This window comes from Pipra filicauda, unplaced genomic scaffold (assembly GCF_003945595.2).
Source record: "Pipra filicauda isolate LSUMZ 115617 unplaced genomic scaffold, ASM394559v2 scaffold498_size1627759_pilon, whole genome shotgun sequence".
NCBI classification, from domain to species: Eukaryota; Metazoa; Chordata; class Aves; order Passeriformes; family Pipridae; genus Pipra; species Pipra filicauda.
Window position 1 is genome coordinate 1,089,946 of NW_024104640.1, and position 24,194 is coordinate 1,114,139.

General features: G+C 50.5%; 2 protein-coding genes across 2 annotated transcripts; one reads left to right on the plus strand and one right to left on the minus strand.

Moving 5' to 3' along the window:
• Positions 1 to 561: 561 nt before the first annotated feature.
• On the plus strand, positions 562 to 4,739 carry NEFM (neurofilament medium). The gene is made up of 3 exons (XM_027718914.2): positions 562 to 1,623; positions 1,903 to 2,027; positions 3,379 to 4,739. Exons 1-3 carry the CDS (start codon positions 562 to 564, stop codon positions 4,730 to 4,732), a joined length of 2,541 nt encoding a protein of 846 aa, XP_027574715.2. The 3' UTR covers positions 4,733 to 4,739.
• A 5,580-nt stretch (positions 4,740 to 10,319) lies between these two features.
• NEFL (neurofilament light) lies at positions 10,320 to 15,638 on the minus strand. Its single transcript, XM_027718915.2, has 4 exons — positions 14,558 to 15,638; positions 12,967 to 13,091; positions 11,822 to 12,141; positions 10,320 to 10,910 (listed from the first exon to the last, which is right to left on the minus strand). The coding sequence occupies exons 1-4, from the start codon at positions 15,611 to 15,613 to the stop codon at positions 10,735 to 10,737; spliced, it is 1,677 nt and encodes a 558-aa protein (XP_027574716.1). The 5' UTR covers positions 15,614 to 15,638; the 3' UTR covers positions 10,320 to 10,734.
• Positions 15,639 to 24,194: the final 8,556 nt, after the last annotated feature.

Sequence of the window (24,194 nt, forward strand, 5' to 3'; positions counted from 1 at the left end):
TAGAAAGGCGAAGGAGAAAAGAAAGGGAAGAATGGAAAGAAAGGGAAGAAGAAAGAAAGGAGGGAGGGAAGGAAAGAAGAGGAGGAGAGAAAGGAAGGAAGGAAGGAAGGAAAGAAAGGAAGGAAGGAAAAAAAGAGGGTGATGGCCTAGGGAAGGGGGGGAAAGGGAGCAGGGCAAGAGGGAAGGAACAGGGGAAAGGGAAAGGGGGGAGAAAGGAGGGAGTGGGGGGAGCGCGGCCAAGGGAGAACGGGAAGGGCAATAGGGAGGGAGGAGCCGTGGGAAAAGAGAAAGGGGAAGGGGGGAAAGGAGCGGGGGCAGCAAGGGAAGGGGCAGTGGGGAAGGGGCATCGGGGGGCGTCCGGGGCCGGGCAGGGGGAGCCGGGCCGAGCGATGGGAAGGGCCGGGGGAGCCGGGGCGGGGCGGGGGGCGGGCGCGGGGCCGGGCCGGGGGGAGCCGCCCCCCGCACACGTGTGCGGGGCCGCCCCGCAGCCGCCCGGCCGGGCTTTATAAGGGGCGGCGGCGGCCGGAGCAGCCCCGCACCGCCGCCCCCAGCGCCCCCACCATGAGCTACACCATGGAGCCCCTGGGCAACCCCTCGTACCGCCGGGTCACCGAGACCCGGGCCACCTACAGCCGCGCCAGCGCGTCCCCGTCCAGCGGCTTCCGCTCGCAGTCGTGGTCGCGGGGCTCGGGCAGCACCGTGTCCTCCTCCTACAAGCGCCCCAACCTCGGGGGCCCGCGGGCCGCCTACGGCTCCACCGTGCTGAGCTCCGCCGACAGCCTGGACGTGAGCCAGTCCTCGCTGCTCAACGGCGCGGCCGAGCTCAAGCTGAGCCGCTCCAACGAGAAGGAGCAGCTGCAGGGGCTCAACGACCGCTTCGCCGGCTACATCGAGAAGGTGCATTACCTGGAGCAGCAGAACAAGGAGATCGAGGCGGAGCTGGCGGCGCTGCGGCAGAAACACGCCGGGCGGGCTCAGCTGAGCGACGCCTACGAGCAGGAGCTGCGGGAGCTGCGCGGGGCCCTGGAGCAGGTGAGCCACGAGAAGGCGCAGATCCAGCTGGACTCGGAGCACATCGAGGAGGACATCCAGCGCCTGCGGGAGCGCTTCGAGGATGAGGCGCGGCTGCGCGACGAGACGGAGGCGACGATCCGCGCCCTGCGCAAGGAGATGGAGGAGGCCTCGCTGATGCGGGCGGAGCTGGACAAGAAGGTGCAGTCGCTGCAGGACGAGGTGGCCTTCCTGCGGGGCAACCACGAGGAGGAGGTGGCCGAGCTGCTGGCGCAGCTCCAGGCGTCCCACGCCACCGTGGAGAGGAAGGACTACCTGAAGACCGACCTGACGACGGCGCTGAAGGAGATCCGCGCCCAGCTGGAGTGCCAGTCCGACCACAACATGCACCAGGCCGAGGAGTGGTTCAAGTGCCGCTACGCCAAGCTCACGGAGGCGGCCGAGCAGAACAAGGAGGCGATCCGCTCCGCCAAGGAGGAGATCGCCGAGTACCGCCGCCAGCTGCAGTCCAAGAGCATCGAGCTGGAGTCGGTGCGCGGCACCAAGGAGTCGCTGGAGCGGCAGCTCAGCGACATCGAGGAGCGCCACAACAACGACCTCACCACCTATCAGGTACCGGGGAGGCGGCCCCGGGCTGCCCCCAGCCCGCCGGGGGTGCGGGGAGGGATGCGGGAGGTGCGCGGCGCCGGCTCCGCGGCGAGGGATGCGGGAGCGGGGGTGGAGGATGCCGGGGAGGGCGGCGGGAGCGGGTGGGTCCGGCTCCGATCCCGGCCCTGCCTCCCAGAGCGGCGGGGAGAGTTTCGAAAAGTCCCTTTCGACAACTTTGCCCCGCTCGGTCCCCGCGGGAGGCGAACGCCCGTGTCACCGAGGTTTTCTGCGTCTCCCTTGCAGGACACGATTCACCAGCTGGAAAACGAGCTCAGAGGAACGAAGTGGGAAATGGCACGTCACTTGAGGGAATACCAGGACCTCCTCAATGTCAAGATGGCCCTGGACATTGAAATTGCTGCATACAGGTACAGTAGGACCGTTGCAGACACGTCTGGAATATTAATAGCACTGCAGATGCTGCTGGCTGGGGGAAGCTTTACCACAGATAAGAAATATCTGCTTGCAGTGAACACGAGTGAAATTAGAGCTTGACCAAATTATTGCAGCAGTGAGAACCCAGAAGGTCATTAGGGACCAGCTAATCAGTGGCAAAGCTCCCAGCAAGCCCCGTGGGCACAGGACGGCAGTGACTCAGTGCAGTGGCACCCCTGTGCCGCATTCTGTCCTTGGCTGCAAAAACAGAAGATGCAGCAAAAGACGGGTTTATTTTTAATTCCTGTTTGCTTTGCATATGCCAAGCGAGCCGCGCTTGTCACTTGAATTCCCTTTTATCGCCTGGGAGAGACAGGGCACTTGCTTGATCGTGGTTTCAAGCGGGGAGTGCTAATCTGCCTGTCACAAACACTTTTGCTTTTCTTGCTCAACTTTCCTTCAGAGGCACCCGCTCTAATCTGCAGCCGAACGTTGCTTGCTGTTGCCATCACCTGGCAGGTTTTTTTAGTCTCCTTTGTGTCTCTTCAGAGCTCTCATCGGAGAGCTGCTGATCTTTCTGGGTCACGGGCTTAGATGACAAACGTGCATTTGAACAGAAGAAAAGTAAAATCAAACAAAAAAACCCCAAACATCTCCAGTTCTGTTTAAATTCTCGAGGTTGTTCAGACAGACACACAGACACCAGGGTCTACAACTGGCTGCTGCCAAAGTTAGCTGAACCAAAATCTCCAGCCCTCATATTCACCCAAATTACTGAAGCAGGACATGGGCTCTAATCAGCTCTGAGGGGCTCAGCCACGATATTTGCTTTGGGTCTGTTGGCTGGGTCTAATCCTGTTTGCCTAAGTCATGATGCATCCCATGAAGTTGGTTATTTTGCTGATTTGTGCCATCATTAATTTTTTTGACCTTTAAGGCTGAATTTCAGCTGATCCCTGAAGGTGTTACCCCTGCACTGTGCAAACCAGGCTAAAGGAGCTTTTTGCCAGGCTCCAGGAAAGCTGGGCTGGGGCTGTGAGCCGTGGATTGTGCTGGCCAGTTCCAGCATGTTCCACGTGCAAACTGCCTCCATCCTGCTGGCAGGGAAATGTTAGAGAGTCATGAACGGGTTTTGGCTGGAAAGGATCTCAAAGACCATCTTGTTCCACCCCCCTGCCAGGGCAGGGACACCTTCCACCAGCCCAGGTTGCTCCAAGCCCCATCCAACCTGTCCTTAAACACTTCCAGGGGTGGGGCAGCCACAGTTATTCCAACAGCTGCCCCTTATGTTGGGTTTTTATGCTCACTTTCTTGTTTTTTTTCTCCTCCTCCTGATCCCCTTAGGAAGCTACTGGAGGGTGAAGAGACAAGATTCAGTGCCTTCTCTGGAAGCATTACCGGTCCCATATTCACACACAGACAACCATCTGTCACAATAGCATCCACCAAAATCCAGAAAACAAAAATTGAACCGCCAAAGCTGAAGGTCCAGCACAAGTTTGTAGAAGAAATCATCGAAGAGACGAAGGTGGAGGATGAAAAGTCTGAAATGGAAGATGCCCTGGCAGCCATGGCAGAAGAAATGGCAGCCAAGGCACAGCAGGAAGAGCAGGAGGAAGAAAAGGCAGAAGAAGCAGCTGCAGAGGAAGAGGCTGTTTCTGAGAAAGCAGCTGAGGAAGAAGAGAAGGAGGAAGAGGAAGCAGAGGAGGAAGAAGAAGCTGCAAAATCTGACGCAGCGGAAGAAGGTGGTTCCGAAAAAGAAGAAATCGAGGAAAAGGAAGAAGGGGAGGAGGCCGAGGAAGAGGAGGAAGAAGCTGAGGCCAAGGGCAAGGCCGAAGAGGTGGCAGCAAAGGCAGAGAAGGTCAAAACACCTCCCTCAAAGTCACCCCCTAAATCCCCCCCTAAATCCCCCGTAACAGAGCCGGCCAAGGCCGCCCCAAAGGAAAAACCCGCGGAAGCAGCCAAAGAAGCGAAGGTGGAGAAAGCTGAGAAAGCAGCCAAGGAGGAGGAGAAAGCAGCGTCCCCCGAGAAAGCTGCCACCCCAAAGGTAACCTCCCCGGAGAAAGCTGCCACCCCGGAGAAAGCTGCCACCCCGGAGAAGGCGGAGAAGGCGGTGGCCCTGGAGAAGCTGACGCCGGAGAAGCCGCGCTCCCCCGAGAAGGCGGCGAGCCCGGAGAAGCCCCGCACGCCCGAAAAGCCTGTGAGCCCAGAGAAGCCCCGCTCCCCAGAGAAGCCCCACACCCCAGAGAAAGCCCCCTCCCCGGAGAAAGCCCCCTCCCCGGGCAAGGATGCCAAGGCTGTGGTGGAGGAGACCATCACCGTCACAAAGGTAACGAAAGTCAGCGCCGAGGCCGAGAAGGAGTCCAGGAAAGAGGACATCGCCGTCAACGGGGAGGTGGAGGACAAGAAGGAAGAGGAGTCCAAGGAGAAGGAGGAGGAGGACAAGGGAGTCGTCACCAACGGCCTGGACGTGAGTCCCATCGAGGACAAGGGGGAGAAGGTCGTGGTGACCAAAAAGGTGGAGAAGATCACGGGGGAAGGAGGGGACGGCGGGCCCACGTTCGTCACCAAGTCGGTGACCGTCACCCAGAAGGTGGAGGAGCACGAGGAGAGCTTCGAGGAGAAACTGGTGTCCACTAAGAAGGTGGAGAAAGTCACCTCACATGCTGTAGTAAAAGAGATCAAAGAGACCGAATAAAAAAAAACCAAAAACGAGCCCAACCATAGCTAAAATCTCAACCAAATCCAAGAGCTTGGGTCGGTGCAAAAGGTTAAGCCATAGACAGCTGCCAAATGCATGTGAGTGACGGCTTCAAAGCAGAAAAAGCAGAACGGGTTCTCTCATGGAGGCTCCAGACACACAGTATTTTACTTTTTTCGTGCAATATAGGGGGGAAAAAAAGGGGGGGGGAATGCATGCAGGCAGGCTCAGGATGTACTCCCTCCACGGAGCTTGGGGGATGGCAAAAAGAGGAAAAAAAAAAAAAAAAAAAACATAAATATAATGCTAATAATCGTGCATGAGATGAACTGTGCAACAAAGGAAGCTTTTTCTCTTTTTCTTTTTTTTTCTTTTTTTTTTTTTTTTTTTTTTTGAATCTCCTGAGCTGTTTGTTGGAGGGACGTTATCTGAGGGGTGACTTTGAGATGTATTATGCAAGGAACCAACTGAGCCAAAAAAAAGAAAAAACAGAACAGAAAACAGTCGTAGAATATTCATGAGAACCAGAAAAAAAACTCTCCTAGCCTTAAGAAAAAAAAAAATTCATAATAATAATAATAATAATTAAAAAAAGCTACTTATAAATAATTATGTTTACCTCACTGGTGCAATTAAGGGTGGACTTTTGCTCGTGGGAGAACCTTGTTGACATGCACAGTACGCAACCTTTTGTTGTTTGATGTAAAACAGTCACAGCAGTTCTTGCTCAATAAAGGTCAATACTGAGAACACGACTTGTCTGGTGGCTCTTTTTCCAAAATTCCAATCCTTCCTGAAGTTTGGGGCTCTGCCCTGACTGGGAATGCAGTTGGATGGGTTGAAAAGCTGCTTGGTTGCTTTTTTAATTTTATTTTCCTTAGTATTCTCTTTTTTTTTTTCCAGGAGTTGGGCTTTCATGATTTCAGGAAGGTTTAGAAATTGGATATGATGAGGAGGAAATTTCCTGTAACATAACACAAATACTGGTTTAAATACTTAAAAGCCATAATCCATGTTTTCTGGAGTAGAGAGAGGAATCCCTTGAACTCTTGTGTCTGGCCTGGAGGTGCTTGGGGGGGTTCCAACTCCTTTTCCTTGGAAGGGGAAGGTCTCTAAGCCATCAGTCCTACCTGGGCTAAGCCTAAAACTCTTATAATCTGCTGTAAGTATCATTTTCCTCCTTGAACACCAACCTCCAGGTGTAAGAAGAGCCTTAAAGATGTGGCAATTTCCAAATAATTCCTTGATTTTTTTTTTTTCCCTGTGTGAACCACAGCTGGGTGTGGCACCAGTTGGTCACTTGAGTGTGCAAAGACCCACTAAAGAAACTCAACCAAGGCACTCTGAGGTCATCCAAAAGGGGTTATTTCTGATTATTTTGCCCCCTCTTGCATTCATTGTGTGGGAACACCCTTCTTAATTCTCCCCAATGATCAATCTGCTGCTGAACACGAAATTCTAAAATCAAATCTCAAAGCAAAGCATTTTTTATTTTCCAATAGAAAGGCCTCCTAAGTATTGGCCTGTTTCTACTGCCACTTCCAGCTTGGTTTTATTAAGAACAAAGCCAATCCAAGGGGCCTCTAAAGTCCCTCTAAATGGAAAATAAACGGAGACAAACGAAACAAAGGGAAGAAGAGGAAGGCCCCAATTCCATTTGGGAACCAATAAGTTGTTATGGGATTCATGTTGTGTTTATTTTACATTTCCAAAGGGAAAATGAAGAACATGGATATGTCCCACCTCTCATAACAAACAAAGAAATGCAAATAATTCTTAATCCTGGGTTCAAGACAAGGACTGCCCTCAATTTTTTTGACTAACTGAGGGTCTGATTGAAATCTATGATTTTGATACCTTCCAATTCTTTATCGATAATTGAAGATCAACTAGTTTTTATTTGCATGTTCTTCACTGGAGAAGTGATAAAAAGTCCACAGCAGATCAAGCCTTTAAAGAAATCTGTCTTTGTGTAGCAAAGCACTGAATGTTTCTCCTGCTGGTATCGAGGATGGAAATCTGGGCTCGCCAGCTTGGGGGCTGAGTGAGGGTTAATTAAAGCAGAGTTAGCAAATTAAGTGACAGCTTCTCTGTCCTGAGCTCATTTGTGGAAGTCCTGTGTGTGTAGGACACAAAAATCCCTTTATTTAGGGATAAGAAGCCAAGCAGCCCAGTCACACTGCCCTGTTTTCAGTGCTAAAACACAGAAATTCCCAAAGGTTTGGGAGCATTTGAGTTATTTTCCTCTTGGATCTGACCGAGGGAACGCCACCATTAAACCCCCCAAATTAAAGCAGAGACCAATATTTACACTAAAATGATGTTTATGTGCTTCCAAATGAGTTCTAGAATCTGCTACAACCTCCCGAAGTTCAGCATGGAAAGTTGGGAATCTTCAGCCTGGAGATGGAGAAGGGTCACCTTGCCCAGGGAATTAAATGCTGGTGGCAGCTCAGCAACACTGTTAACGTGGGTTATGTGGGGCAGGGGGGATCCCAACCCGGCTGGGTTTCATTTTTAGGCTTCTTTTTCCCTTTTTTCTCCTCAGTTCTGGTAGGACACAACTCCAGGGACCCCGGAGTGAGGACCTGGGTTGGTTTGCTCCCGTTTGCACCTTGGAACCCCCCTGGGTTGGTGCAAACTGAGGTACCCATTGACATCTATCCCAACATCCTCATTTCTCCCCCCTTTCCCCCACAGAATATATCCCAGTTACACCCACAACTGCATTTTTTCCCCCCTCTGCTCTAGCACACAAAATTTGTGAATTTAATCCGTTTCCCACTGGAAATGTTTCCACCAAACCCTGAGAGAAATAAGCGAGCAGTTAACACACTTCTACATGTTTATAAAACTCTAAGAACTGATTAATATTTCATGGTGCCAAGAGGTTTTTGTCTACTGACATCTGCAATCAAACAGTTTCAAAAGAGAGCAGAATTCCCGGGTAGAGACGCATAAATAGGATGTCATTTGCCTGTTCTGCACCAATTACTTCTTCAGACTGCACATAACCAGTGAAGGGAATAATTATTTTCGGGCAGGGAAGTTCGTTAAATAATACAAAAATCCGTGAAGGGAGAAAAACAATAATTAAAGGAATTTGGAGTGAAGATTTACGAGTCTTGTTTAAGGTGGGATATCAAGTCCCCCGTGACTTCAGGAGCTGGGGGGCTCCAAACCAGGATCTTTGGACTGTGCTGTGTTGTGGAGATGCTACAGGGAAGAGATTTTCAGCGTCCCAGAACTAAGTTCCAGGTGGAAACAAGCTGGGAAGTGTTACAAAACACAGCCAGGGTGCATTTGCCGGGGAGCTGCTGAGTCAGGCACTGGAATGTTCTCCAGGCATCGGGGTCTGTGCTTTCCTCATTCCCAAGTGGGCTTTAGTCCTTCTCTGTTCAGGGTTAAACCACCTTTGCCTGACCCAGGAAGGCAGCAAATGATGGATTGTCCATCATTTAGTCCCCAGAAGGTCCAGAATCTGGATGTTCTCCCTGTCCAGGTGTTCCCCTGGCTGAGTTTAGGGTTGGGGGGGGTGTATGTGCATCTCCAGGGGAGCAGCCAGGACCTCCCTGCATCTGTGGGATGAGATCTCAGCCTGAGCCAGCCCCTGCCTGCCCCCAGAATTCCAGGACACTCCTGGCTTTCCTTGCAGCTGCAAGTGGGGTTAAAGTTTCTCCCGAGCCTCCCTCTGCCAGCTTTTACTGCATTGCGTCAAAGCAGGCTCCTGGTTTTCCAAGGTAAAGCAAGGATTGGCAGCAGGATCCATCCCAGAGCCCCTGGGAGCACCTGGACACACAAAGCCACTCGTGCAGCCTCCCTGCCAGCCCTGCCCCCGGGCACAGGGGGTGCCAGCCTGGCTGGGCACTGCTGCCCGTCCCTGCCTGCAGCTCCTGCCTGCGGCTGACTCACGGCTCCTGCAGGGCTGGGAAACCTCTCCCCGAGCTGCAGCACATCCAAAGGAACATAAGGAGCAGGGATGAGGCTGGGGAAGGCTGCAAGGAGAGGTGTGTTTGCTGCTGGAGCTCCAAAGGGGCTGGTTTGAGCGGCCCTGGGGACACCTGGGAGGGGCTTTGCTTCCCAAAAGTGGAGGGGATGCAAAGGGCTGAGTGAAGGGGGAGTTTATCTGCAAAACAAAATGTGAGAGAGGAGGGAAAATCAAGTGTTGAAAAGTTAAAAAGCTCAGAGTGCTTGGAGAAAGGCAGGATGGAGGAGTGGGTTGGATGTGTCATGGAATGGGTTGGGAGGGACCTTAAAGCCCATCCAGTCCCATCCCTGCCATGGGCAAGGACAATTTCCACCAGCCCAGGAGGACAATTTCCTCCAAGCCCTGTCCAACCTGGCCTTGGACACTCCAGGGATCCAGGAGCATCCAAAATGTCTTCAAATATCCAATCTAAAGCAGCACATGGAATGGTTTGGGTGGGAAGGGACCTTAAAGCCCATCCAGTGCCACCCCCTGCCATGGGCAGGGACACCTCCCACCAGCCCAGGTTGCTCCAACCCGGCCTTGGACACTTCCAGGGATCCAGGGGCAGCCACAGCTTCTCTGGGCAACCTGTGCCAGGGCCTCCCCACCCTCACAGCCAGGAATTCCTTCCCCACATGCCACCCAACCCTGCCCTCCGGCCATGGGAAGCCATTCCCTGTGCCCTGGCACTCCAGGCCCTTGGAAAAAGCCTCTCCAAGCTGTTCAGCAGAGCTCTGGCCACAATGGGCTCTGCTCAGGATTGTTTTGCTCCTCAGGAGCTGAACCTTCTCCCAGCTGAGTGCCATCCATCCCTTCCTCATGGAACACTGCAGGGAATTCCCAAGAACCAGCTCCAAAATTCAACATTCTGCTGTTTGAGCTGAGGGAATCCCACCCCAAGGGCCCCTCAATCCCCCCAGCAGCTTTTAAAAGCACTGAGCAAACACCACAAAGAGTCTCTGGCTCTTGGTCCTGTAAATTCCCCCCAAAAACTCAGCCCCGCTCTCCTGGAGATGGAAAATAAAATCTGCTTGGCAGGGAGAAATCTGCACAAACACAGGTGGAAAAACCTCCATTAGAAGCAGAAAGGAAAAGGTAAAAAGGAAGATTTAAATGAGATTCAGCTGAAGCAATTGAAAATTATTTTACTTCTAGTTCTCAAAAGCATCAAAACCCCCCAGGAAAGAAGAGGGAAAATTAGGAAACAATACTGGAACTCCCTGAATAGGAGTTACTGAAGTTTCTGCATTTCTGAATGGTTTGACCAAGCTCCTTTTTCTTTCTCCTGCTGTTTTTCTTGGGGATGTGGAAGAAAATACTTATTTTAAGTGCTTACTTCATCCATCATTATCTTCTTTATGGCTCTTTCAACACTGAAAAGGGAGATGCCTTTGGAACGCCACAAAAATTTGTATATAAAAAATAGATTTCCTTTCTCTCTGGACAAAGCCAGCGAGGGGAGCCAATGAAAATAAATAGATACCACAAAAATCAGTGTATACATTTAAAAAGCACCCCCTTATCCTGTCCTACAGACTTCAAATAAATGTTTTACACCCCTTTATCAACCTTTGAAGAGCATCAGTGACACAAGACACACACACACACCAGCACTCCATGTAAGCATTTCTTTATTGACTTAGCTTTATTGCACTTATTGAAGCCTCCATTATTTTCACCCACCCAAGGTTTCCATAATTATTTTTCAATGCAAGTTAAAGGTAACTTTCATTCCCAGGACTTTTTTTTTTTTTTTTCCTTTTTTTACTTCCCCCCCATATTTTGAAATGTTAAAGTTCTGGATCAGGAAAAAGACAACCCGTGGAGCCCATGGGCCATGCAGCACTCGGGGAACAAGCCAGTGGGGGCTCTGCAAGCAAAAAACTCAGACTCTGCACAGAGAGAAACATCAGAATCAGGAACTTTAAACCCCAGTGGTCACTGAAATAAATATGTGGGACTGCAACTTTAGCTCAGTCAATCGTTTATTCTCTTGGCCTGATGGAAAGCAAAGCTGCCTTTAAAAAAATCAAGCCTTCTTCTTCACTTCACTCTCCTCCTTTCCTGCTGCTTCTTTCTCTTCCTTCTCTTCCTTCTCCTCCTCAGCAGTTTCCTGAGACTCCTCCCCTTCTTCAGCTGCTGTTTCTTCCCCTTCTCCTTCCTCCTCCTCACCCTCTTTGGCTTCTTCAGATTCTTCCTTTGCACCTTTAGAAGACAAAAAAAAAACAAAACAAAAAAAAGATATTTCACCTGAATGTACCAATCCCAATTTAATGGGAGCCAGGGGACCTGCACACCCTCTAACTCCCCACATTTTGGCAGCCTGCTGCAACAAAACTGCACAACCAGCTCACCCTGCCTTTCAGGAGGAGTGAAACACTTCATAAAACATCATGGCCTCAAAAAAATATCGATTCTGGACTCACTGCTTAAAGCTTTATTCAAAAACTTGGGTTCAAGGAGCAATCTTGTTGCTCTTTAGTTGTAATTAATCATTAGAATTCATCTTTATCCTAATAAATGCCTCAAATAGCTCAGTGGCAACCAGTGCATTTCAGATATGAAATATTGCCACCCCCTGACCCCACTAATTCCATCCACAGACATCAGCTGACGTTCCCATTATTCCAGGCTGCTCTCTGGGAATTCAGATTTAGCTCAGGATGTCCTTGTTCCTCCTTTTTGAGGGTGTCTGACAGCTGAGTGCTGCTTTGCTGCCACCTGAACATTATCAATCTGCTTTTTGGAAGCCTATCACCTGCCTGATACTGGACATTTCACCTTATCTTGGCACTCAACAGTCAGACTTTGCTGCTTAAATGCTTAATCCTGCCACGAGTGGGAAAAGGGAGAGGTTTAATCATTAATAATTGGGATTTCTGAGTTTCATCCCACACGGGCAGGGTGAGGCAGGAAGGAAAGGGAATGTGAAAGGCAGGAAAGAAAGGGAATGTGAAAGGCAGGAAAGAAAGGGAATGTGAAAGGCAGGAAAGAAAGGGAATGTGAAAGGCAGGAAAGAAAGGGAATGTGAAAGGCAGGAAAGAAAGGGAATCTGAAAGACAACAGAAAGGGACCTGAAAGACAACAGAAAGGGACCTGAAAGGAGCTGGAAGTACCTTCCTCCTCTTCTTCAGCCTCTTCTCCTCCCGCTTCTTCCTCACCTTCCTCCTTCTCTTCCTCCTCCCCCTCTTCTGCAGGAGCTGCCTTGGCCTCTCCTGCCTTGGCAGCCTCGATGGTCTCCTCGATCTCGATCTGCTCCTCCTGCACGTGGCTGGAGTAGTAGGTGGGGAAGGAGCGGGTGGTCATCAGGTAGGAGCTGGACTGCAGCCCCGAGTAGGCAGATCTGCCAAAGCTGGGGGCACTCTGGGTGTAGCCACTGGTGATGCTGCCGACGCTGGTGAAGCTGAGCCTGGTCTCTTCCCCTTCCAGAAGTTTCCTGGCAGGAAAAAAAACAAAGGGCTTGGTTATTCTGCAGCAGATCCAGCCACGGAGCAAGAAACTGGGATGCTCTGAGAGCAAAATTAATCCCTAATTAACAACATGAGGCAATGCTACTCTGCCTTCTTGGAATGATTTGTTCCCAGAGATGCCTATCTTGGGTGAATTTATACTTCTCCTTGTTAGAAAAGACAGGAAAAACCCTCTAGAATCAGGGAGGGAAGTCAGAGGAGTATTCTGGCAGCCTGCAGGGTTTCACAGAGCGAGGCAGACCCGACCATTTGAGGTTTAGCAGCTCTAACCCTCGTCTAGCAGCTTTCTCAGGATTCCCCCTTGTGGCATTCCCAGAAAATCTGCTTCAGCATTCGAGCTGCCTCCCAGCATCGGGGACAAAACACCTCACAGCCACTTAGCAGCACTTCTGCTGTCAGATATTTTACTTTGCAGATTCGCAGGCTGGAAAGAAAGCCTGTTCTTCGAGAGCATTTGAGGGATTCTCCTGTTCTAAAAACCAGAAATCTGCACTGACACAAAAATCTCTTCACTAAGCCCAGAGCAGATATTTTGATGTGTAAAGACAGAGAACTGAGATCGTGTGTCGCCAAGGTAAAAATTAAAGTTCATTAAAAATTTTGCTTTAAAGAAGTATTTTACCTCAAAAAAACCCAAAATAAATCACAGTTTCTCCCAATGACACGACACCAGAGAGGACCTGATTAAACTCTGACACCCATCTATGGAAATTTCTGCTGGAGGAATGACAATTAACATGAATTCTCTTGAAGAGAAGGGGAATCTGCTCCGGGTTCTGGCTTCCACATACCTGTAAGCTGCAATTTCGATGTCCAGGGCCATTTTCACGTTGAGCAGATCCTGATACTCCTTCAGGTACCGAGCCATTTCACTCTTCGTGGTTCTCAGCTCGTTCTCTAATTTGTTGATCGTATCCTGTTGGATGCAACAGCATAAAATTCTCAATTCTTCCAAGCCTACCAATAATTACAATGGATTTCTCCAATCCTATTAATTTAATCTTGCTCTAGTAGATAGAAAAATAAAAAAAGGACAGCTCCCACTCCACCCTCAGCCAAAAAGGCAACATTTAATGCCTTCCCTGGCAGGGTTTTCCCACTCCTGTATCAACACCCTTTTACTTCACTGCTATTTACCATAAAGAGTCCAATTTTCTGGTATCCAAGTGCTAAAGCACACAGGAAATTGGTGTATAATTTCATTTGGGTTTTAGCCTCTCTGTGCTTTCTCTAGTTTTAGCTTAACATTTTTATTTTTTTTAAGGATATCCACCGAGTTGGACTCAATGATCCTCGTGTGTCCCTTCCAACTCAGGATATTCTATAATTCTGTGGGGTTTTTAATGAATGAATGAATGAATACAGATCAATTCTCTATAGCTCTGGGGCATTTTGCACCATGATTTCCTGACGCCTCACAGTTTAGATCCACAACACAGCTCTGGCAGGAGCTAGAAACAATGCCCCATCTCCAGGATCATATGGATCTATGATACATTATATTGATAATTGATAGCTCTGGGGCATTTTGCATTAAAATCTTGTGCAATACAGGTACAGCAGGAGCATCTCCAGGATCTGACAACCTCCCCCTGCAAACCTTGACCCCCTTTCACCTGCAGACCCCTGAGAGCCCCAACCCCTCTCACCTGTGGGACCCCACAAACCCCGACCCCTTTGACCTGCAGGACCCTGCAAACCCCTCATCCCTCCCCTGCAGAGCCCTATAATCCCCAACCCTCCTCAGATGCAGAATCCTCCAAACCCTGACAGCCCTCAGCTGCAGAACTGTGGAAACCCCGAGCCCCTTTTCCCTACAGAACCCCACAAACCCCCTCCACCTGCGGGGACCCTTCAAACCTTGACACCCCTCATCTGCAGAACCCCATCATCCCCAACCTTCGTCACCTGCAGAACCCTTCAAACCCTGACACCCCTCACCCGCAAACCCCCATCATCCCCAACCTTCTTCACCTGCAAACCCCCATCATCCCCAACCTTCTTCACCTGCAAACCCCCATCATCCCCAACCTTCCTCACCTGCAAACCTCCATCATCCCCAACCTCCCTCACCTGCAAACCCCCATCATCCCCAACCTTCCTCACCTGCAAACCCCCATCATCCCCAACCTCCCTCACCTGCAAACCCCCATCATCCCCAACCTCCCTCACCTGCAAACCCCCATCATCCCCAACCCTCCTCACCCGCAGAACCCTTCAAACCCTCCCACCCGCACCTGCAGGACCCCCAATCCCCCTCACTGCACGGACCACGCAGACCCCTCACCCGCGGAGACCTCCAACCCTCCGGCTCAGCATCTCCTCCCGCCCCCGCGGAGACCCCGACAGCCCCAAACCCCCCGACCCGCGGAGCCCCCCGACCTGCAGGGCGGAGATATCCGCGCTCTGCTTCTCCTCCAGCTCCTGCAGCTGCTTCTCCAGCGCCTCGTTCATGCCGCGGGTGGCCTCGATCTCCAGCGTCTTGGCTTTGAGGAGGCGGCGGCTCTCGGACACCTCGTCCTTGGCGGCCCGGACGGCGTCGGTGTTTTTGGCCGCGCTCTCGCTGAGCACGGTGAAGCGGCTGCGGAACCACTCCTCGGCGTTCTGCATGTTGCGCGCCGCCAGCTTCTCGTACTGCGCCCTGATGTCGCGCAGGGCCGCGGACAGGTCGGGCTTGGCCGACACGTCCATCTCCACGGAGAGATGCGCGTACTGGATCTGCGCCTGCAGCTCCGCCAGCTCCTCCTCGTGCACCTTCTTGAGGAAGGCCAGCTCGTCCAGCAGGCTGTCCACCCGCTTCTCCAGCTCCGCCCGCGCCAGCGCCGCCTCGTCCGCGCCCTTGCGCACCTCGAGCAGCCGCGCCTCGGCGTCCTCCCTGCTCAGCACCTCCTCCTCGTAGCGCGCCTGCAGCCCCCGCAGCGTCTCCTCCAGGCTCTCCCGCTCGCCCTGCAGCGCCTGCTTCTCGCTCGTCGCCTCCTCGGCGGCCAAGCGCAGCTCGCGGATCTCCTGCTCGTAGAGGGCGCGGAAGCGGGAGGGCTCGGCGTGCTTCTGCCGCAGGACCAGCAGCTCGGCCTCCAGCACCTTGTTCTGCTGCTCCAGCTCGTGGACGCGCTCGATGAAGCAGGCGAAGCGGTCGTTGAGGTCCTGCAGCTGCGCCCGCTCCTGGCTGCGGATGGACTTGAGGTCGTTGCTGATGGCGGCCACCTGGCTCAGGTCCAGGCTGTCCACCGAGTGCAGGAGGGAGCCCGAGGCGCTGGATGTCGCGTAGCTGCGCCGCACGGACACGGAGGACACGGGCGCGGACAGGCTGGAGTACGCGGAGCGCGCCGAGCCGAAGCCGCCGCCGCTGCTGCTGCGCACCGACACATGGATGCGCGGGCTCTCCGCGTACCGCCGCTTGTAGGACGGGAAGAACGGGTCGTAGCCGTACGAGCTCATGGTTGCCGAGGGGGCGAGACGCTGCTCTGCGGAGGGGCGATGCCCCGGCGCCGCTATTTATGGGCCGGGAGGGCGGGCGGGCGCGGCCCCCGGGCGGGGACGGGGAGGAGCGCGGCGGCGGCGGCGGCGGCGCGGGGAGGTGATGCCTGGACCACTCCGGGCATCGTCACGGGGAGGTGATGCCTGGACCACTCCGGGCATCGCCACGCCGAGGTGATGCCAGGACCGCGCCGGGTTGCTCCGAGCATCGTCTCGTCGCGGCGATGCTCGGAGCGCTCCGGGCGTCACCGCGGGCACGGGGGGCTGTGGTCGGGCTGCGCTGGAACGGCCCCTGCTCGGACCTGCCTCTGCCCTCCTTGGCGGCAGCCTCGGACCCACCTTTCAGCCCTCCTGGGACCCACCACCCCTCAGCTCTATCTGCAGACCCTCCCCAAGCCGCCCAGGTTGTGTCCAACACCCCCCTGTGTTCTCATCCCCCCTTTGCCCAGCAGCCGCCCTGGCAGAAGCCTCGGGGTGGTCCCAGGTCCCCTCAGTGAGGCTGGGAGGGACACACAGCCCTCTCTGCACCCCAGAACCCCCAGACACGTGTAAATAGCATTTTTCCCCTTCATTTTGCAGTTCCCACAAGGCACGAGAGCCCGTCGAGCCCCTGCATCCTCACCATGTCCTTTGTTGCAAGTGGTTCCTAATAACCAGGTAATTAGAGAATCCCTGAATGGTTTGGGTTGGAAGGGACCTTAAAGCCCATCAAGTCCCACCCCCTGCCGTGGGCAGGGACACCTTCCACTAGCCCAGGTTGCTCCAAGCCCCATCCAACCTGGCCTTGGACACTTCCAGGAGAAGCCTGGCTCTGTTCTTTGTTCTTTCATTACAAGAAAGAAGCAGCAAACACAGGGTGGTTCTCAGTCCTGGTAGGAGACATCAATACCTGGTTACCTGGCTTGGCTTCCTCTGTTCCTGGAGATTCCCTAGAGCCAAGTGTGTCTGAGACAGGGATCATAGGGACTGAACATTTATCCTTCCCTAATCTGGCTCCTACAGAGATTAAAGCTGGACAGCTGCATTGCAGCTACCTCAGAGGCAGGTTGGGAGCCACTGGTGGATTCAAACAAGGATTAAAACAAGGCAGTGTTTTTGTAGTGGAGCTTTCTCAGAAGGCAGGCAGGGATGTGCTGAGCACAGACTGCATGGGATGCTCAAAAAGGCAGCGATAATTCATCTCCCTGAGCCAGAAGGGCAAACATTTTACAAAGCAGACTCTTCAAAGTTTCCCCCAGCAAGGAATAAATGTAGGCATGGACTGGGGGATATTTGTTGAGAGGGACACCCCAAAAATGCTTAGTGAGTTCCTGCAGAAAGGGGGAGGATTCAGTAATGTGCATAAATTAATCTGCCTGTCACTAATTGCAATGGACTTGGGTATTTCTGGCACAAAGAAGTGTTTGCTTAATACCAGTCACTTCCTAAAGGTAGAGCAGGGCTGATTTAATGTGTCCCCTACTATTTTCTAGTGACCCCAAACAGAACTTTACCTGTTGTGTGGCACCTTCCCGAAGTTTCAGGGTATTTAAAAATGAGGGTTATTAAGCTGGGAAGGGCAGTGGCCTCTCAGAGGTACAGAGCTGAAGTCTCCTCTTCATCTGAGCTCTGCCAGATGGAATGAACTGCACCAAGAGCTCCTCGAGGCTTCAGTGTCACCAGATCCCAGCAGAGCTGCTGAGAGATTTTATTTTGTGAATCCACAGAGTCCCCCTGAAGAGCAGTGGAGCTGCTCTCCCTTTACAAGCACTGCCAGCCAGGCTCCTGCTCCAAATTGCATCCACAGTGTGTTATCTGAATTCCAGCTGCATCCATGGATGTCACAGCAGCTCCTCGTTACTCAGACATGGAATATGCAAAGCAGAGCAGCACAGGCAGAGTTTTATGTGCTGATACATAAATAATAATAATACAGCAGAGAGTGGGTTTGAAAGGGGAAGAAATGAGCATTGTAGAGGGGAAGGTTCACAGCAGGCTTGGTCAGGGATGCAGGAAGCTGCTGGTTTTTTCTGGGATGCTCAACTCCTACAAACTGAAATTTCGTGCCAATGGATTTCTGCTAATCACCCCTACATCAACTTGAGCGTGAGATTTAATTATTAATGCTCTCATTTGTTAATAAATAATATACCTCAGCTTGTAAAAACACTTCGGGTCACAGGAAAACGAGCTCTGTAATTGCAGGCTGGTAATATCCTTCCTCACGTTGCTTTAGGGAGGGCAAAGGAGTGGAAAAGCCTTTCCTCTGTGCCAGCAGCGTGTGCCAGGAGGATGGCAGGGTGTGCCTGCAGACAGCCCTGCAGTGTAGAGTTTCCCTGTGACTCAGAGCTAAGGATGGAGCTTTGCTACTACAAAGAAAAAAGAACTACTACTGGAGGCATCCTGCTCCCAACCCTTGCATTTCCAGGGCCAGGGCAGTGCTGACTGAATTCTGAATTCCCTTTGTCTCCATTTTGGTGCTTTTTGCCATAATGCAGAGGATAATGAAGCCCCTTGATATATTGTTGTTAGAAAAATCAATGTATCAGTAGAGAGCAGAGGAATGGGATAAGGGCAGGGCTGGTTCCAAGTGGAATGAAGTGTTCTGTGCCCTTTGTGTCCCCTGCAGCAGCCCCTGGAGCTGAGCTGAGTCCCTCCTTGTGCCCCTTTCCATCTGCTGGAGCTAAAGCTGCTCTTTGGCTGGTTCAGGGAGGTCTCAGTGTCACCCTTTCATCTTCAGGTCCATATTCACCCCTTGGAAACCTCCCCTGGCCTGGCTGGCCCAAATAATGCAAATTATTCTGATGAATGGCACAGGAATAGAATGGCAGCTGGGGCTGCCCCTGGATCCCTGGAAGTGTCCCAGGCCAGGCTGGAACAACCTGGGCTAGTGGAAGGTGTTCCTACCACTGGAATTAAATCATTTTTGAGGTCCCTTCCAACCCAAACCATTCCAGGAGTCTATAAATTCTCCTGCTGCCTAAGCAAAAGCAACAACTCCAGGACAAACCATCCCTGTCCACACCTTTTCCTCTGCTCCATCTTTGTGCATTGAAGTCTAGTGGGGTTTGCCTTTTTTTTAATCAAAGAATTTGCCCAGCACAAAGTGTGAGAGGTGGAGGGGGGTGGCAGGGTGGAGCCTGCTCTTATTTCAGAAGCAGAGAAAAAGCTGTGCCTGCACAGAAATCGAGCAGTTCTAAGTAAAAAAAAGCAAAAGCATTGGTTTTCCTTTATTTTTTAGATTGTTACTACTCCATAAAGCTCTGAGGGAGTGGGGAATCAGGCAGTGCCTGTTTTAATTAATTCATATTTAATTTATTTATGTAATGATATAATTTAGATTTGATTTATTTGGATGTTGAAAACATTCATTCAGTAGCTCTGATGTGTTGTACAACACAATATACAAAATGAGATATATAAAAAGAGATCAGTGCATGGTACCTACACCCACAAAGAGTACCCACACAGAGCAAAGGAGGATTAAACAATTTCCTTTCCCAGTGCTCTGGAATTGTGAATAAATCAGAGCCAATTCAAAAATCAACCTCCAGTGGCACTGTGTTATGGATTGATGGATTTTTATGGATCAGAGGAGTTCTGGAGGAGAAAGGGGGGAACTGGAGCGGGTCCAACAGAGCAGTCACTGCTTTGTGCCACCTTTAGTGCCATGGGAATACTGGCTTTAGGACCTGCAGGTCCTTGACCCTGTGCTGAACACACCTGGAAATTGCTGTTGCATTTTCCTAACACTTCCCCACACCAGGGAACCACCTTCTTCCCCTTGCCCTCAAGTCAGGAACGTGGATTTGTCTCAGACTATACCCAAATCTCTGCAGGAGCTGAGCTGAAACGGGCGAATCAAAATGCTCTGCTGGGCTTTGATGAACTGGAACAAATCTTACATTTTAGGAATTCTTCTTCCTGCATTTCAAACAGCCCTTTTTAACAGGAGACAACACCAACAGCAATTTCAAAGCCCACACAGAACTTTGTCTGCAAGGACTGAAATCCAATATCTGGAAGACTCAGAAGGAATGCAAATAAGTATTTAATTTCTTCCTTTTGAAGCCCTCTCTGCTTTGTTTGTGCCATATATAGCAGGTGCCTGAGCAGCTTTCATTCTTTTATTATCCCTTGCACCCATTTCTGAGCACAGTAACAGCAATTTGCTCACTTTGAGTTTGTTCTGTCTCTTGATTACAGGAGCTGGAGGAAAGAGGCAGCCAATTCTTTCATCTGAGCCCTCTCAGGGAATGTTTAATTAGAAGATTCATTAGCTTTGTTTACTCCTTGGATCAGGACTCCAAACTGAGGCACAGAATCTGGTGGCAGATTCCTCCTTGGTTCTTAACTCCCAGAATCAATTCAATGGATGTCCTGCTTTTGGTTCCAGGAACTAAATGTAAACTGAAAGGATTTGGGGCAAATCTCACAATGGTTTGGGTTGGAGGGGACCTTAAAAATCATTTTATTCCACCCCTGCCATGGGCAGGGACACCTTCCACTAACCCAGGTTGCTCCAACCTGGCCTTGGACACTTCCAGGGATCCAGGGGCAGCCACAGCTTCTCTGGACAAATAAACCAACTGTTTGTCTGTATAATCATATCTATTGTATTATTTTATTAAATTGTTATTCTGATGTATAAACTCTCCTTTGAGTTGAGTTCATTTCCCCTGCTGGTTTACCCTTAAACCAGCACAAATATCCAGAGGCAGCAGGGTGGATCTTTCCCAGTTTTCCCGTTTCTGCTGTGCCAGCTGCACTCAGGGCTGTCGGGGATGGCTGGAAGGGAGGAAAGTGCCTTTACAGCAGAGCTGAGAGCACAGGGAGGCTCAAAATGCAGTCAGAGACTCCACTTCCTCCCTAAAACTTGCCAGTATGAGCAAAAATATCCAAATTATTTATCCAAAATAAAGATAAAGTGTGGGTCAAAAGGAGTTTTTATTCATGGGCTGTGTGGACGAGTAAAAGGCAAAGAGATCTTCTGGTTGTACCTGCAGGGAAATGAAGCACAGATTTCCAGGAAGGCCAATGGACCAGCCAGGTAAAGCAATTAATGTCCCAAATTCCCATGGGTTAATTACTGGGGCCAAGAGCTTCTGAAGTGGTTGTTTCAACATTGCATTTCTTTTATGGAAAAGCAAAATCATTATAAATTATTTATATAAATTAATATATATAATATATAATATATATAATATATATAATATATATATAATATATAATATATAAATTTATCAATATAAATTTATATATTATTTATATCAATTAAAATTTATATAAAAGCCAAATTCCTGCTGGGAGTTTCTAACCTGAGGGCTCTTAAAGTGACTAAAACAGTGACAATGCAGGTGCTGAAAATACTAAACCTTAAAAAGTCCAGATCTTCAGAGAAACAGTCTCTGAGCTCTTTTTGCCATCAATTAAATACAGAAGAAAACATATCCTGGGACTAGGATTAGCCATGGTCCTTCCTTGGATCCCAGAACGTGGATGAACAATTCAGGAATACTTTCCTTATAATTGTTTAAATCCCTGGGATATTTTCCCACGTGGGGTGGGCACGAAGCCCCCTTTTGGGGTGTGGGTCTCACCTTCCCCCACATACAGAGATGAGCATTTCTTGGGAGGACATAAATATCCTTTATTTCCTGCTCTGGCCTGTGCTGCTGCCCATAAAACACGGGGAAAAAGGGAGCAATAAACCTGTCTGAGGGCTGTGCTGCAGTGGGGGGGACTGGAAGGAGCTGAACTGGCTCAGCTCTGCAGCACAGGAATAAATATCCCTAAATTTCTGCAGCCTCTTGTTGCCCCCATCAGACCTTCCTGCATCCCCCAGATTCCCGGGGCTGGATCTGCTTATTCAGGAGCAGAGTTTGTGCAGGTGTGGGATGGGATGGGATGGGATGGGATGGGATGGGATGGGATGGGATGGGATGGGATGGGATGGATGGGATGGGATGGATGGGATGGAATGGGATGGGAATGTGGGATGGGATGGGATGGGATGGGATGGGATGGGGTGGATGAAGGGGTGGGCTGTGGGATGGCTGGGGGGCTGGGCTGGGAGATTGGCTGGATGGATGGGAGGGGTTGGGATGGATGAGAGGGATGGGATGGGGTGGGATGGGATGGGATGGGATGGGATGGGATGGGATGGGATGGGATGGGATGGAACAGGAGGTGCCTCCCCTGCTCTGCTTTGATTTAATATCATTTAACTGAAAGGTTTGCAGGGGGTTCATCTCTGGCACTTCCCCTCCTGGAGAGCCAAGGGCTTTGCCCCACCCTAAAACATTCATTAAATTAGAAATTATAGAGGTCCCCATGGCAGAGCTTGGTCAGGAGGGGTTTTCTTGATCCTACTACTGAGGGAAGATGAGGAGTTGCTGTTTTTTTCTTTGCATTTGTGCAATTTTTTATGTCACTTGCGTTAAAACTCCTGATTTTTTCCCTTTTCTTTTCCCTTGAACTCCTCTAACTCTCAGCCATTTCTATGATTCGTGGTGAACCTTAAATGGTAAAAATTCAAGTGCTGAAACTTCTATTTCAGACATTTTTATTTGTATCTTTCCCGAATGTTCTCGTGGCTAAATCTTTACTGATTTTTTCAGCTGCCTTCATCATCATAATCATATTTTTTTGTTTGTTAAATGTAGTTTCATTGACTCTTTCCACAGTTTCACTCCCTGGCTAATCCTATTCTCAGGATATGTTTTCCTCTATATTTAATTGATGGCAAAAAGAGCTCAGAGACTGTTTCTCTGAAGATCTGGATTTTAGTATTTTCAGCACCTGCACTGTCACTGTTTTAGTCACTTTAAGAGCCCTCAGGTTAGAAACTTCCAGCAGGAATTTGGCTTTTATATAAATTTTAATTGATATAAATAACATATAAATTTGTATTGTTATATTACATATTAATTTATACAAATAATTTATAATCATTTTGCTTTTCCATAAAAGAAATGCAATATTGAAACAACCACTTCAGAAGCTCTTGGCCCCAGTAATTAACCCACGGGGATGTGGGACATTAATTGCTTTACCTGGCTGGTCCACTGGGCTGGAGACAATAAATAGGGGATTAAGAGAAATGAGGGAGCCACAAATATCATTTTATCTCTCATTTTGTCACCATGAGGGGGAATGTGCTTTAAGGGATTTTTGGGGAAGATTTTATGATATGTCTTCGTGCTTTTGAAGTCAGGGAGAAAAGATTTCAAGAGGACTTTTTACTCTTCCAAGATTTTTTATGATTTTATTCTGATTTAAGAAGACTTTTCAGGTTTCAGGAGGAGATAACCCAGCTTGGTTTTTATACCCCTTGCTCTTCATGGAAAGCAGATCCTTGAATACTTTTTGTACTTTTTGAGTCTGTTTTCTTTCTTTTTTTTTTTTTTTTAACTTTGGCTCCATTCCACTTGGTTTTAATCTTCCTTTTTCTTTTGAGTGTGGACACGAAGACAGCAAAGAGGGAATTGTCCCATTCCCCAGGGACATCTGCTGTTGTATTTATTGCAGGGATTTGGGCTTCTTTCCACTCATTTGAGCTCAGAAGTGGCTGTTCCTGCCACCGATGTCACCTTTAAATCTGATTACTGGGTCGAGAGCTGCTCGGAAAGGTGTTTGGGTGCTCTGAGTCTGCAGATTTTGGGGGAGGAGGAGGTGTCGTTGCAGCTCCTGCACAGCCTGGAGGGAGCAAAGGCCCAGGCAGGGAGGTGCAGGAGCGTTTTTGGGCTGTCTGCTCCACGTGTGGGCTGGCTGAGGGGGAGGAAAGGCAGAGGGAGGAGTTCTTCCTCCCCGAAATGCAGCTGATGAGTAAGAGAGGAGGCAGCAAACTGAGCTCAGTGGCCCCCGAGGTGCTGCCGAGTTCAGAGGAGGGGGGGGGGGGGAAAAAAAAAACCCGAGCAAAAACGCATTGCAGGCTTCATTTGGGCTGGGCAGGAGCGTCCAAGTGCACCTGGAGCTGCCATCCATGGGATCCCACCTCGGGCATTCCCTCAGGAGGCTTCACAGCCCTCGGAGCAGCCTGCGGGGAACCGGGAAAGGCACGGTGGGATAGGAAGGATAAGGATGCAGGAAGGGTTAACGCTGGGTTTGCAGTTCCCCGGGGGGAAAAAAGCAGGAATTTGGGGCTCCCTGTGCTCCTCCAGCGCCTCCTCCTGGGAATTCACACACACACACACCCCCAGGCAGCTGCGATTTTGGGGGCAGAAAGGGAGCAGAAAGTCCTTTCCTTGGACTTGTCAAGGAAGGAGAGGATGTGCCTTGGGCAGGAGTGTCAGGGGGGCACCAGAGGCAGGAAAACCTGGAGAAAAGTTTCTCTGGGCACCCGCGGGGAGGAACGGGACCTGGGGAAAGGGGATTTGACCTTCTGCAAGTGGAAAAGGAGGGAGCAAACCCTCTGGCATCCGCCCTTGGCAGTGCCCTCTGCTTTTTTCCAACCGTGGGGGTGAGAACCCCGGGCTGAATTCCCTGCAGGAATTGGGGATGGAGAGAGGATTGTTGGAGTGAATGCTGTCACAGGTGCTCAGGGAAAGCATTTTACTCCGTC

Bases quoted from the DNA above. Each gene is read 5' to 3' on its own strand.
- NEFM (XM_027718914.2), top strand. From the start codon at position 562: ATGAGCTACACCATGGAGCCCCTGGGCAACCCCTCGTACCGCCGGGTC. The intron at 1,624-1,902 runs GTACCGGGGAGG...TCTCCCTTGCAG, and splicing joins ACGACCTCACCACCTATCAG to GACACGATTCACCAGCTGGA. The intron at 2,028-3,378 runs GTACAGTAGGAC...TGATCCCCTTAG, and splicing joins ATTGAAATTGCTGCATACAG to GAAGCTACTGGAGGGTGAAG.
- NEFL (XM_027718915.2), bottom strand. From the start codon at position 15,613: ATGAGCTCGTACGGCTACGACCCGTTCTTCCCGTCCTACAAGCGGCGG. The intron at 13,092-14,557 runs GTCGGGGGGCTC...TGCATCCAACAG, and splicing joins CGGATATCTCCGCCCTGCAG to GATACGATCAACAAATTAGA. The intron at 10,911-11,821 runs GTACTTCCAGCT...TGTCTTCTAAAG, and splicing joins GGCTGAAGAAGAGGAGGAAG to GTGCAAAGGAAGAATCTGAA.